This window comes from Vigna radiata, chromosome 8 (assembly GCF_000741045.1).
Source record: "Vigna radiata var. radiata cultivar VC1973A chromosome 8, Vradiata_ver6, whole genome shotgun sequence".
Taxonomy (NCBI): Eukaryota; Viridiplantae; Streptophyta; class Magnoliopsida; order Fabales; family Fabaceae; genus Vigna; species Vigna radiata.
Genome location: NC_028358.1, coordinates 38,356,456 through 38,371,397, shown reverse-complemented (window position 1 = coordinate 38,371,397; position 14,942 = coordinate 38,356,456). Strand labels below are relative to the sequence as shown.

The 14,942-nt window shown below is 32.6% G+C and overlaps 2 protein-coding genes across 3 annotated transcripts; both read left to right on the top strand.

Annotated features, from left to right (window-relative positions):
- The first annotated feature begins 4,778 nt into the window (after window positions 1-4,778).
- LOC111242319 (transcription factor UPBEAT1) lies at window positions 4,779-5,375 on the top strand. Its single transcript, XM_022784980.1, has one exon. The coding sequence runs from the start codon at window positions 4,835-4,837 to the stop codon at window positions 5,165-5,167; it is 333 nt and encodes a 110-aa protein (XP_022640701.1). The 5' UTR covers window positions 4,779-4,834; the 3' UTR covers window positions 5,168-5,375.
- Window positions 5,376-9,905: 4,530 nt separating this feature from the next.
- LOC106772715 (calcium-dependent protein kinase 4) lies at window positions 9,906-13,889 on the top strand. 2 transcript variants are annotated; one of them, XM_014659274.2, is made up of 7 exons: window positions 9,910-10,627; window positions 11,520-11,663; window positions 11,779-11,931; window positions 12,050-12,162; window positions 12,679-12,846; window positions 12,979-13,203; window positions 13,540-13,889. In XM_014659274.2, the coding sequence occupies exons 1-7, from the start codon at window positions 10,093-10,095 to the stop codon at window positions 13,675-13,677; spliced, it is 1,476 nt and encodes a 491-aa protein (XP_014514760.1). In that variant the 5' UTR covers window positions 9,910-10,092; the 3' UTR covers window positions 13,678-13,889. The 2 variants fall into 2 exon arrangements, with proteins under 2 accessions (XP_022641196.1, XP_014514760.1); XM_022785475.1 differs by having other exon boundaries at window positions 9,906-10,627; window positions 12,679-13,203.
- The last annotated feature ends 1,053 nt before the right edge of the window (window positions 13,890-14,942 follow it).

Below are 14,942 nucleotides of genomic sequence, written 5' to 3'. Positions count from 1 at the left end.
TAAATATTTATTTTACACAATATTAATATTAATATTGACTTTTAAAATGATTAGTGTGAAAGGTTATATCGAAACATGATAACAAATGCACTTATAAGGAGATTTTATTTTCAAGTGGTAAGAGTTATTTCCTTTTTTGTTAATAAAATAAGCTCTTTCATAACTTTTGTTATCTTTAATTCTTAAATTTATCTTTTTTTTTATTGTATTATGTTTTAGTTATTTTGTAATTGTTTTACTTTTAATCTTTATTTAAGTGTATGAAATAAAAAAATAAAAAACAATTATGATGAAAGAAAACAATATGAAACTTAAGAAAACATAATTGAATAACTAAAATATTATTTTAAAAATAATATCCGCTTTGGACACCACAAGAATAATGCTTAACATTGTAAACACAAAGACAAAATAAAGTTGTAAGGCAACCTAGCATTAAGCAATACAACAAAGGTGTTGGGCGCCACACATTCAAAGAGGTGGTGTCAAGTCGTGTAGGGATGGTGTCGAGCGATAGCTTTGGTAGAGATTATCCTTTTCACAATTAAATTGATTGAGCCTGGTAATTCTAAGGTGTCGAGCAATGTCAATGCTAGGATGTCAAAATCGAGTATTTATTCATGTTTTCTGCGAGGGTTTGGAGGTATTCGTCATTTGTATGATGATGAAATGCATTAAGGTGCTTGGGAGAAGCTCTTAGAGGCTACTAAGGACACTGGAAAGCTCTTTCTTTTCTTCCTTGGATCTATGATGATTTCTTACTTTGTAAGTTGAAAAGGAAAAGGAACTATGAATTAAAGTTGGAGATGTGAATGAGAGACGTGATTGGAGCTTGGAGCAACTACTAGGTGCCGTGGGAAAAAAGTCTCATTCTCTTTGGTATTAATTTCTTCGATATCTCTTAAATTTGTAGATCTAAGTTCTCCACCAAGAAGAGTTAAATTTATTCGTTGATATTATATGTAATAAATTGAATTTTTATGCGTTTTTGTGTAGTTAATACATATGTTTTTCTAATTCAAGTTAATATCTTGTTCTATGCTTAATGTTTGGCTTGATCACTCGTGGCTTGATTATTGTTTCTTGACATGTTAGAAAATATATTTTGTAACCTAGAATGGAGACAAAGTATAAAATGGTGTTTGTATCTAGAGATAGAACATGATTCATTAGTAATTTTAAGACTGTTAACCTTAAAGCATTATTGTTTGTTGAGAATTCAAAAGATTGAAACTTGATAAGTAATCATAGGCTTAAAGTTGGTAGGAACAAAATTTAAGTAAATTTGTGAATTTGATTTTAAAATGCCTCAATCAATCTTTCTTCCCATAAATACTCAAAACATGCATTTTATTTTGTTTGTCATATACAGTTATTTCTCTAATATAGTTGTTTCTGGTATTCATATTTTCAATAGCTCTCTCTTAGTCATAAGTGAGGACACTTGGTTCAATATGGAATAACATTACACATTCTGGTATTCATATTTTCAATATGGAATAACATTAGTCATAAGTGAGGACATTCTGGTATTCATATTTTCAATAGCTCTCTCTAATATAGTTAAATAATCACATGTGATCATATGGAGTAACATTACACATTGTTCTTAAGTTAAAATATATTGTTTCTTAAAATTTAATTCCTTTTGATGGGTACTCTAATTCTTTTATAAGTGAGTACTTTTTTTTTTGTCCATTTTTTTAGTTGTTACCTTTCCAACTTCAATTAGCATGAGACTCAATATCTAACCTTTGTCATGTTTTACTTTTATCTATATATGACTTTTCAAACATGTTATTCTTTTAATGAATGCATAAATAAATATCTCTTGATTGACTTGTGTGATTTTCATAACCACCTTCAAAGCTTCTCTAACATACTATGTTACATCAAACAACCAAATGAAGCTGCTTATTTATATTCAAACTTAATGTTATATCTCAGAATTAATTAACAACTAACAGAGTGGATGTTGTTTTATATGTTTTTTTTCCTAAAAATACGCTTATACTTATTAAAATAATATGTAAATTTATATGGTAATTTTTAATTATAAAACTATATAATCTGTTTACGAGAAGAAGTTGAAATTACAGATATAATAACAATCATAAAAATATAATTTATCGCACATCTTTCTATTTGACAATTTTTTTTGTTGTAAAAAATTGTTTCACAATTTTATTACGACAAAAAAACCATAAAAATCCCTATACATATACATGTGTATTATTATTGACCTGACTTGTTCCAAATGGTCTGGTATATCATTTGCGAGCTTATTGATTATCCAGCTAAGCACGGGTTAAGATCTCTCCTAAAGAGAAAAACACAACTTCATTGCTCTCTATTTTATTGTAGGGGATCTCAATCTCCTTTGCTAGACATTGGATGCGTGTCACAGTATCAATGATAAACTATAATGCAAAGTTTATTGCTTTTGGAAGTAAAATATGAATGGGTAGAAAAAAAAAATCTATATTTATGAGCAATATATATCAATGTTATTCATTAAAAAAAGCTTAATATTCCTGATGATCTCTATTTTCGTCAAGTTTGTTCACTTTGGTCTCCATGTTTTTTTTCTGTTCAATGTTGTCCTAAAGAGTGTAAATTTTGTTCAATTTGGTCCTTTTTGCTAACGCCGTTTAAATCGTTAACGGCCAACTGTCTAGTTGTCCAATCAATGACACATCATGACACGTCATCATCATCTCCTACCTCCAGAAACCCTAATTTCCCCTTACACAAAAACCCTAGCCACCACCTAACCCTAACCACCGCCGCCACGGTCACGACCAACCACCATCTTCTCACCTCCATCATTTTCTCTGTCCAACAACCACCCAAAAACACCACCCAGCACCTTCATTGGCGCCACCCGTGCATCCAACAACAATCACCACGAAACCCATTATCGCGAATCAAATAAACCCAAAACAAAAAACCCCAAGTTCGGAAACCCTAACATTCCCAATTTGAACCTTCATCCCTCACTTCGCAAAACCCATACCTGCAGGAAAGAACAAAATCCCTAACCACTCGCAAAACAGAGAAGAACCAAGAATTCCCCAAATCAATTTTGAAACGAAAATCATACATTCCAATTTACAAAAACCAGATAACATAACAAAAAACCCCAAATCGAAACCCTTAATCGCTATGGTGGCAGCGCAAACTGGGAAGAAGATGATGGTGAAGGCACGCGATGAAGATGGTGGTGCGTGGAGGTGGTCATGGTAATGGTCTTCTGGGTTTCGTTTGCAGGTATGTGGTGATTGCGGTGGTGGCCTGAGGGTTTAGGTGTGGCGGCGCTAGGGTTAGATTTTTAAAAAGAAAGTAGGGTTTCTATTTTTGGTTGGGCTGAAGGTTGAAGAAGATGGTGATGTGGCTTTATGTTTTGTAATGAATGAAGGTTGTTCAATCTAGTCCTCATTTCTGTTAATTATTTCCGAATGTAGTCCCTATGATGATGACTAATCTAGTCCATGTCAGAACATAAATGACAGTTTATTCTCTAATTGCACATGTAGAGATCTGGCCGTTAATGATTTAAACGGCGTCAGCAAAAAGGACCAAATTGAACAAAATTTACATTCTTTAGGACAAAATTGAACAGAAAAAAAAACATGGAGACCAAAGTGAACAAACTTGACGAAAATAGGGACCATCAGGGATATTAAGCTTTAAAAAAAAAACTAATAACCGAATGAAAGAATGTCATCCCATAAAAGGGAGACTAACTTGGTGGGAAGGATTCGTAAAAGGTTAGAAATTTGATTCCAACAATCTCATTAAGATTTAAATTGAGGACCACAGAATCTAGCTATGAAGATTTAGTATCACTTAATTTTGAACATAAATGAAAATAGATGTGTGGCAAATTATAGATTCATCTTACCTCTCGTACAATACATGAATATCTTTTCTAAATTTCTACATATATCACGCATGGAGCTTTAGCTTTTATCATCCACATGGAAGAGACTCTCATGCATGAATGTGATTGTTATTTAAGTCCTTGATTTGTTTGTAGTTTCGTGAGGCTTCATGTTTTAGGGGAGAGGCATATGAACTGCACCTTCATGGCTCGGAGAAGATTCAAAGTTAAAGGGAAAGGAGGAATGTTTGTCGGATCTCATCTAACATCGTATATGTGTAAGTACTAAGTACAATGTATCGTTTTTGTGGATGGAAAGATAAGGGATAGACACGTATAGGAGAAGGTGGTGGTTGTTTTGAAGAGTGATTAAATTCATGAATCTGAGAGGTTATGAATCTTATCCCAACATTGTGATCCAAATGGTCGACTTTTTGTTAAGAGAAGCAGTGACAAATAATAGTCGTGTAATAGTTTAATGTTTGAGTGAGTAGTAACATGGTTTCCTTTGAAGCAGCAGGTAGTGAATATAATGAAGGGAAGAGTTTGTATATGTGGAATGCCACGTTGATTGAGCTGGAAGGAGGCGATTGAAATGGTGAGTGCATTGAATTTGGAAAGTGGGAGAGGAATAATCCAGGGTGGTCTTACTAGGTGGAGGTGTGTGTGTGATGAAAGGTGGTGGTTTAGAGAGAGGTTGGGTGTTGTGAAGAAGAATCATGTGGATGCATGTGCATTGGGTTGGAGAACATGCCCAAAGCAACAAGCAACACACACTTAGGTACACCTGTCTCTCTCCCATTCCCTTGGAACCCTCCTTCCAAATTGTACTGTGGCCCCCACCTTCTAATCCTTAATTCAAATCAACCCCATCATATATATAAATTATGCTGTCTTGGTTATGCTATTCTATTATACCACACACCACATACCATCTCTTGTGTTTTCATCATGGGAATTTCTTCACACCCTTCTCTTGTCTCCCTCTCTTTGAAGGATCTGCTTGAAGCAAACAGGAATTCATCATACGGGTGTTTGAGAACCAAAAAGAAGGGTGTTAGGAGGCCAACTAGGAGGGTTTTGATGAAGAGAAGGGGTGGTTGTAGAAGAGGATCAAATGGGATTCGGAGACGCGTGAGAACATTGAAGACCCTTGTCCCTAACTCTCATTCTTTGGGGTTGGATGGACTCTTCAGAGAAACTGCTAATTACATATTGTCCTTACAAACGAGAGTGAGGGTCATGCAGGTTATGGTTAATGTATTGACACCTTCTCACGACTGATTCATTTGTTTGTAAAGACTAATTATAATTAAGATTTTTGTTTTCCTTGTGGTTTGTAGCTACACAAACAGTGGTTTCAGATTCCATGTTCTTTGTCTCCTGCATCTAGATTTAGATCATTTCATGGTGTAAGAATCATATGACTGCCTTATTACAGTCTTTCTTAATTACATATATTTACCTGTATTAATCAATCTCTCAATTGGGATATACTACTTTTTTTTTTTTAGTTATTATGCTTGAAATCATTGCCACTTGATAACATGTGATGCACCAGTGAACTTAAATGATCGACCATAATTAACATGCACTCTTGAAATCTGAAAATGGAAATTTTGATCATCTAAGTTGCTGTTAATCTGACCAGAAGATTTACAAAAGTGAGTTAGATGCCAGGTCGGAACCCAAAAGTCTTAGATTGGTGGATCAATATTCCACTGACGTGATCGTCACTTTTTCATTTCTATCGAACTAAAAATTTTCTTCGTAAACTGAATTTCTGAAAATTGCTTTTATTTTATTTATTGAGAACTTTAATATTTTATAAGAAAAGACCTATAAATTTATAATTTTAAATGTAAATTTCTTTCTCATAATTTTTATAACTTTTTATGAAAACTTAATTAAATCCTTTTTTAGGTTAAACTCCATTATCTTGTTGTTGAATCTCCTGATAAATCTCAGACTTGTGACTTTTTATAAGATTAGTACTCGCAAAAATTAACGTAAAATATAGTTAAAAGTAGGAGTAAATGATGCAGGTTTTTTTAATGCAGGGATGACCATGATCTGATCTGTTTCTGCAGCTAATTTGGTAGGATTTATTTAATATCCATTAAGATTTATTTAATATATGTTAAGTTTTAATATTTTGTCAGGTTTTAAAATCTTGTTTGTTATTATTCTGAGTATATTACTGATAGATTAAATAGAGTTATAACTAATTCCGTTATATTCCGTTATAATCTTGATATATAAATATTTATATCTGCATTATGCAGAATTCAGATAATACATAGATTATTTTTGTTGTCTTTCTTCTTTATATTGCAATCTCAATGCTTGGTTTCAATGACGATTCTCATTATTTAAGATGGTATCGGAGCTTTTCAATTGAAGAGTTCTGACGTGCCTCTGATCTTCATTCGTTTCTTACCCGTTCTTGATTCCTGTACGTTTTTTGACCAGATCAACTCATGGTTGTCATTGATCGTTACCACATGCCTGAAAATTCTTACAAAAAGAATGACTATCCATCAAGATCTTCAGGATTCTCCTACAACAAAGGGATAAGAGGAGGTCAAGGCTATTCATCAAACAGAGGAGGCTTTGACAGAAGATCAAATTCAGGTTCATACGGGTTTGCATTTTTTGTAATATCACTGGACACATTATTGATGAATGCTTTAAGAAACATGGTTACCCTCCTGCCCAAGTATCTTACTCGAATGAGTTAAAAATCACTCCTCAGCAATATCAACATTTGATAGCCCTGCTGCAACAACAAACACAATTGGGATCCTCTACAACTACTTCTCACATCAATCAAACTGGTACAACTTTCTCTCCAAATACTTCTTTTATAGGTAATGTGCTACCAATTTCTCATGCTATAGACCATGTATCTTCTTCCTTACATCTATATTCATCCTATAAGGCTATTAATCTCATTAGAGTTAAACTACCAAATGAACAACAAACCATAGCCTTATATTCTGGAAATGTCCTATATCTTCCACAATTTAATTTCAATCTTATATCTATTTCCAAGCTTACCAAAACCCATAATTGTCAAATAATATTTCTTGACAATCAATCTTTTATACAAGACAGACACAATTTATGCCCAGGAAGGTAACCATGCTTCTTAAAGCATTCATCAACCATGTGTCCAGTGATATTGCAAAAAGTGCAAACCTTTTGAGTTGTATGAACCTGAATTTGATCTTCTGCCAAAGCCTCCTCTATTTGATGAATAGCCTCTTATCCCTTCCTCATGGATAGTCATTCTTTTTGTAACAATTTTCAACCGTGTGGTAATGATCAATAATAGCCATGAGTTGGTTTGGTAAAAAAAACGCAAAGAAATCAAGAAGGGGAAAGTATCAAATGAAGATAAGAGGCACAACAGAACTCCTCAATTGAAGAGCTCTGATACCATCTTAAATAATGTGAATCATCATTCAAACCAAGTATTGAGATTGCAATAGAGAGAAAAACACGAAGACAAAAAATAGTTTGTGTATTATCTCAATTCTGTATAATACAAATGCAAATATTTATACATCAAAATTATAACCGAATTAGTTATAACTCTATCTAAATCTATAAGCAGTATACACATATCTATTCTAAGATTTTCTCATCTTCCTATGCTTTTAAGAAAGAAAAAACATACATGTAATTTTTTACGAGAAAAAGAAAAACTATTTATGTCGCTAAAAAAGATGACATTGTATATTATTTTCCTAAGACTGCACACCTGTCTCAAATTTTACAAATTGAGTAATAAAAACTGTAAGTTAATACAACAATTTAAAACAGGAACTTTGCAGAAAATAATAAGACTTTGGATAAATTTACTTCTTCTATCAATTTAGTTTATAAAAATGTGTAACATAAAGTGTATATTTATATATGTTAGGGGTTTCTTTTTGTATAACGAAATACTTATAATAAATAGAATAGTTAGTTTTGAATTATAATATGGCAAAATGGAGTACATTCTTTTGCAGTGTGTTGTAAAATTATTATTATTATTATTAATTGTTGTTATGTTTTAATTTAGTCGTTGGGTCCGTAGGGAAGATGAACTCATTCCGTACGATAACCATTGACTAACGTGCTGCTCATTTAGTAAAGTTAGTTTTTCTCATCAACCTTTATTATGAGAAGACATGTATAATGCACCTTTATCCAAAATAATCGTACTTACACTGATTTGAGGACTAGTGCAAATATGAGTGTCCCATGCCAAGGTTAACTATATATATTATTTTTAATTCAGTATAACAAGTATTTAATATATTTTATTTTTAGAATAATAAAACAATAGTCTTAGTATAAAAATTTTAATTTTATTAATTACGTTGGACTCTGTTAAAATAATTGAGCATGTTATTTACTATCTTGTCACGTATTCATCAAGAGGAAATTAATGTTAATATGTGTAAAAAAATTATAACTATACAATTAAATTTAAAGAATTTTAAATTTTAAGAGCAAAATACAAAAGGGTAATCACTTGAGGTTAATTCATATTACGAGACAAGTTCTATGTATAAGATGCATGCTCAATTATTTTCACCATTAATAAAATAAAAATAAAATCAATAAAATTAAAGTTTTTAAAATAAGATTTTTTTTATTGTAATAAGAATGAAAAATATGAATGTTTATTATAATTTTATATTCTATATGTTTTAATCATTTTAAATATAAGTTAAATTAAAAGATGATAATTGACAATTTAAATACAAAATTGATTATAATAACTTCCATGAATATTATCGTGATAATTTCTATAATTACTCCATATTACTTATTTTATTTTTTATAACAAAAATATCTATTTAAGTTTTAAGTACTTTATAATTAATTAAGGTATTTTCAATTGAATATTTTGATAAAAGAATTTGATATACTAATTACTCATAATATTTTTTTTATCCGAATTATCGTTATCTTTATTTGGTTTTGGGTTAAATATGTTTTTAGTCCCTGTACTTTGGAACGATTTTGGTTTTAGTCCCTCTTTCAAACTAAGGTACAATTTAGTCCTTCAACTTTAGAAAACTCTGGTTTTAGTCCTTTTTACCAAAGTTTTTTAACTTTATTTGTTGTTTCAAAAATTTGGTAAAAGGGACTAAAACCAGAGTTTTCTAAAGTTGAAAGACTAAATTGTACTTTAGTTTGAAAGAGGGATTAAAACCAAAATCGCCCCAAAGTATAGGGACTAAAAACATATTTAACCCTTTGGTTTTCAAGTGATCGATTAACTTGTTGTTTCTCCGTATACTTTCCTCAAACTTATTAGTCAAATTAGTGAAAATATTGAAAAAAACACCAATCGATATGAGTTATGAGTTAGATAGAAAAACAATAATAATAGATAGTTGACGACAGAATAAACGACATAATAATTTACCCGAAAATAAAAATATTTTAAATTGAAGAATTTTTTCATAAAAAAATTAAAATTACCTAAACTTTCAAAATTAGTAAAGTTTTAAAACATTTATTTATTTTTCTCATAATTACCTTCAATAGTATATGACTAAATGACAAAAAGTACAAGAGATTAACACTTGTAATTTAAAATTTTAAAATTATAAGTTTATAGGTATTGATTCTGATATAATATTTCACATTTTGATTTAAGATAGAATGAACACCAGAGAAAATAGAGGTAAGAGGATAGCAATGAAGAAAAGATTTAGCAACAAAATAATTAATTTATAATTTTAAAATACCATAATTCTCCTATACTTCATTCTTATTACCCATAATATTGTAGGTGTGAAATGAGTTGTGACAACGGCTGACCATTATTTTCAGATCAGGGATCAGTGTTGTAATTTAAGGCAGCGCCACACAAGTACGTGATGGATGGCTTATATTGAAAAATTCTATTTTCACAACCAACAGATGAGACATTAACTTAAGCACAACCTAAATAACATCATCATAATCTTATTCTTAACTATGTTCCTTTCGGAATCATGAATATGATTTCATATCCTCCATCTAAACAAAAATAATTATAGCCTTGACAATTGTTACATGCATAGCACTGAGAAAAAGATAAATAAAGGGTCGCAAAGGCAATTCAACTCTGATCAATAATAACATATCACATTCATTCAAACCTCCCCCACAGAAACATTTAGGAGTTCAGAGGGAGAGAAAAAGAGAGAACAAACAAAATGCAGAAGCATGGTTTTTCAGCGAAACGTAGCGTGTTACCGTATCAAACACCGAGACTAAGGGACCACTACGTTCTGGGGAAGAAGCTGGGACAAGGGCAATTTGGGACCACTTACCTTTGCACGCACAAGATGACGGGGAAGCTCTACGCATGCAAATCGATCCCGAAGAGGAAGCTTCTGTGTCAGGAGGATTATGATGATGTGTGGAGGGAGATCCAGATCATGCACCATTTGTCAGAGCATCCCAACGTTGTTCAGATACAGGGGACGTACGAGGATTCTGTGTTCGTGCACCTTGTGATGGAGCTGTGTGCCGGGGGTGAGCTTTTTGACAGGATCATTCAGAAGGGGCATTACAGCGAGAGAGAGGCTGCAAAGTTAATAAAGACCATTGTTGGGGTGGTGGAGGCGTGCCACTCTCTTGGTGTTATGCATAGGGATCTCAAGCCTGAGAATTTCTTGTTTGATACCCCTGGTGAAGATGCCCAGATGAAGGCCACGGATTTTGGCCTCTCTGTCTTCTACAAGCCAGGTTCCTTTCATCTCTTCTCTATTCAATTTTTCAAACAAACGGTCCACAACCCTTGTATTTTGAAGGTCTATGCTCTTGATCAACTTGATCAGGCACTCTATTCTCTAATCAGAATTCAAATTTCACGTCTGTAATCTATTTTACCCTTTACAGTAAATTTTTGGAAGCCAAGATTATCAAGAAGGAACTTCAAATATGAATGTACAACAAACACAAACAGCACCCGCGTATAAGTGTCTATTACACAATATTATTGACATGAATATTCACTTGTGAATGCAGAATACCTCAAAAGCACCTGCATATAAGTTTAGTCTATTTGTATTGCATATACATGTCTGCTGATTTTGCCAATGTTCATGATGTGTGGTATGGTCTACAATTTTTTTATTAATTTTTAACAAACGTTGTAAATTTTGGTCATGATTTCATCGAGATTTTTGATGTGGTAGGAAATTGCAGGAAAATGTCGCTTCAGTAGCCAAAACTGCAGTTACATGTTCCAAATACCAATCAAAAAGCGCGGAGACAGACCCCCCTTGCCCCCTTTTTTTATATAAAACCTAGTTATTAACAAGTTGATACATTTACCACTAAATAAAGTGAAAAAAGGACAGGCAAAGCACCGGTTATTCCATGACTCGCTTTGGGATAGAGGAACTCATTACAGAGATTCTTCGATTACATGATTCCCTTTTGGATAGAAACATGTATAGTTGGACCGAGTGATTGAATTGAATACCTATATTCTGCATCCGACGCAATTTTATTCTATTTTTCATGATGTTGAACAAAAATTTTCCCTTTATGTGTTTAGCCAGTACCGAAAAGAAAACAATATGTATTTACTGCGCATGCATGACTTACAATTCCTTTTGTTGTTTGTCCTCAGGACAAGCCTTTCATGATGTAGTGGGAAGTCCGTACTATGTTGCCCCTGAGGTGTTGTGCAAGCACTATGGACCAGAAGTGGACGTATGGAGCGCTGGTGTTATCCTATACATCTTACTGAGTGGGGTGCCACCTTTCTGGGCTGGTAACGATTCTAATGTTTACTGTATATTTTTTGGACTGGCTCTATTTACGGTTTAGTCTTCTAGTTGTTATCCTCGTCGTGCCTGAGCTGCTTTCACTTTTTATATTACCTTCAGAGAGTGAAGCAGGAATTTTCAGACAGATTATAAACGGAGAGCTTGATTTTGTTTCTGAGCCCTGGCCAAATATCTCAGAAAGTGCTAAAGAATTGGTAAAGCAGATGTTAGACAGGGACCCTAAGAAAAGAGTTTCTGCTCATGAAGTTTTATGTGAGTTCCTTGAGTACTAGTCGTCACTGGATTTTCATGTGCTGTTGGTGTATGCCAGATCATTATATTATCAAAGCTTTGTAGCAGATTTAACTACTATGGAGTCTTGTATAATCAGGTAACCCTTGGATTGTTGATGATATTGCACCTGACAGACCTCTGGACTCTGCTGTTTTGACACGCCTAAAGCATTTCTCAGCAATGAATAAACTTAAGAAGATGGCATTAAGGGTATGTTTGGCTATCATTATACGCCTCACCCTTCTGTTTGATTTCAACAATGATAATGAATTTTTTCCTGAGATTTTTGTTTACTTGTTGAATGGGATAAGTTCATAACTTGTATGTGGCTTAAGAGTAGCATTTGCTTTTTAATAACCAAGTATGGACTTCTTAATCCCTTCCACATAATAATTTGTTCCGAACTTCTATGAGCCTATCTTTGTATATAGGATTGTAGATCTTAGAATGCTTTTATATGTCATAAATATATGGGTAGTGATTATGATGATGATGAATGTATATCACATAAGAAAATAAGGGTATCTAAAATTCATTTCTCTCATATTAGAGCTTTCTGATGGATATTTTTATCATTTGTTAGATTTCTGTTTGTTCCAGTTAATGATTACTAAATCATTTATATATTTTCTTTGTTTCAAAATAGCAATTCATTATAAATTATATATGCTCGGTCCCTTTTTTATACAGTCTGATTGTGCTGACACATCTAAATATTCTTTTCAGGTCATTGCTGAAAGACTTTCAGAGGAAGAAATAGGTGGATTGAAAGAGTTATTTAAAATGATTGACACAGACAACAGCGGGACAATAACTTTTGAGGAACTGAAAGAGGGTTTGAGAAGTGTGGGCTCTAATCTCATGGAATCTGAAATCAAATCCCTTATGGAGGCGGTAGGTAGATTAATTATTATTATTATCGGAGAATGTAATACTGCTGTTTTTAGTGTTATTTCAAATAAGTTAATAAAAATTCTGCTTCTAATGTGTATTTTGAGTTGGGTGATCATTCATTGCCTTTGGCAGGCTGATATAGACAACAGCGGAAGTATAGACTATGGTGAATTTCTTGCTGCTACACTGCACTTGAATAAGATGGAAAGAGAGGAGAATTTGGTTGCTGCTTTTTCCTATTTTGATAAAGATGGTAGTGGTTACATCACCATTGACGAGCTTCAGCAGGCTACCAAGGATTTTGGCCTTGGCGATGTACATCTAGATGAGATGATCAAAGAGATTGATCAAGACAATGTAAGTTCCTGTAATGGTGTTTTCATTTTCGCTAGTACTTGCTGATGTGATTGTTTGTTGTCAGTAGTTTAGTTTCACTAACTCTTGTTGATTTCATTTTTAGTTTTGCCAATAAAATTGATGATATTACATGAACTCATTATCTCTAAAATAAATGAAATAACGTTCTGATGGCAGGTCTTTTGTGGACAATTTTAAATACTTAATAAGGCTTTTCTTTCTGTGATAGTGTTGTTTGAAATTTTCTTTCAGAGCTTTCTCTTTGGTACTTGAGGCATTTCTTTTTTCCTTAACTTATGAGGCTTTAGGTCCTAATTGTGTATCGTTGTTTTTCAGGATGGCAGAATTGATTATTCAGAGTTTGCAGCAATGATGAAAAGGGGTGATCCGAATGTTGGTAGAAGCAGAACCATGAAAGGCAATTTGAACTTCAATATTGCAGATGCTTTTGGAATGAAAGACCCTTCCTCTTGATATGCTACCTGATTTTTTTTTGTACAGTTAGGACCAATGATGGTAGAACAAAAATGATAGTAAAATTTTCCAACAGCGTGGCTATAATATGTTTTGTATTGGAACTTTGTTTACCTTCTGGAACAATGGCTTAATCTCTTTATTTCTTTAGAACATTCGGTGAAGTTGAATATGTTGACCATATATTTATATATAATGTAAATTAATTTGAATGGTTTGTGTACCGTATAATCATTCGATTAGTTATAAACCGAGTCACTCAAGATTAACATGCTAAGATGACTAGTTGGTCATATTTCTAGATAATTTGTATTTAATGTCGAAATGCTTTTAACATAGATCCGTCTACACGGTTTCAGAACAAAGAGAAAAATTATGAAAAAATGTTTTGATTGTGATATCCGAACTAACAGCCGAAAAAGTTTGCTTTTCACCCAAGAGAAAGGGAACATGATGCTATTATTTGCGGAGCCAAGGGAAAGCAAGGGATAGAGAAAAGAGTGAAGAAAAATTGTTAAACGACTATGGTTTAAGAACAGTGATGCGACAGAAAAATATCTAATAAAAGTGTGTTGTTTGTTGTAACGATGGTAATTTGTGACAGCAGGGATAACAATGGATTAGGATTGAGCAACACAAACAAACTCATGGCGATAGAATTGAGGCTTGAGCAACACAAACAAACTCATTGCAAAAGGAAACATTAAGCAATAAACCGGATGCTAAGTCTCCTTCCTAAAGTATGAGACTTGGTCCACAAAAGCACACCCACATAGGGAGGAAATCTCTACAACTGAACACTATCCTAGACAGTTTATAAAAACGGAGTTACTTCCTTATTTTTCAAGAGATTCTTTTGAAGAGGTTTTGAGAGAGCATCTTAGTCACTTACCTCTGTATTGAGTAAACAGTATTAGAGGTTATAAGAGAGGATAATTCTACATCTATCATGATGTGTTAAAATCTCTTCAAAGATGTAACCCTTTGGATATTGATACTCTTTTTATTTATTTATCAAAATATATTTTTATTACATGTTTGTGAATTAATTTATATATATTGTCGGATGAACTAATGATTGAGTGAGATCTGATTTTAAGGTTTGATCCAAATTGTACTTTTATATGTTAGAAATAAATATAATACTCTAGTTTGTTAGAGAATATGTTATATTCATTCAAATAAACACTCACTGATACATTTAATTTTTTTTAGGACATAAATAATTTTATCTTTATAAATAAATATTGATTTATTAAAAAAAA

Bases quoted from the DNA above. Each gene is read 5' to 3' on its own strand.
- LOC111242319 (XM_022784980.1), top strand. From the start codon at position 4,835: ATGGGAATTTCTTCACACCCTTCTCTTGTCTCCCTCTCTTTGAAGGAT.
- LOC106772715 (XM_022785475.1), top strand. From the start codon at position 10,093: ATGCAGAAGCATGGTTTTTCAGCGAAACGTAGCGTGTTACCGTATCAA. The intron at 10,628-11,519 runs GTTCCTTTCATC...GTTTGTCCTCAG, and splicing joins CTCTGTCTTCTACAAGCCAG to GACAAGCCTTTCATGATGTA. The intron at 11,932-12,049 runs GTGAGTTCCTTG...TTGTATAATCAG, and splicing joins TTCTGCTCATGAAGTTTTAT to GTAACCCTTGGATTGTTGAT.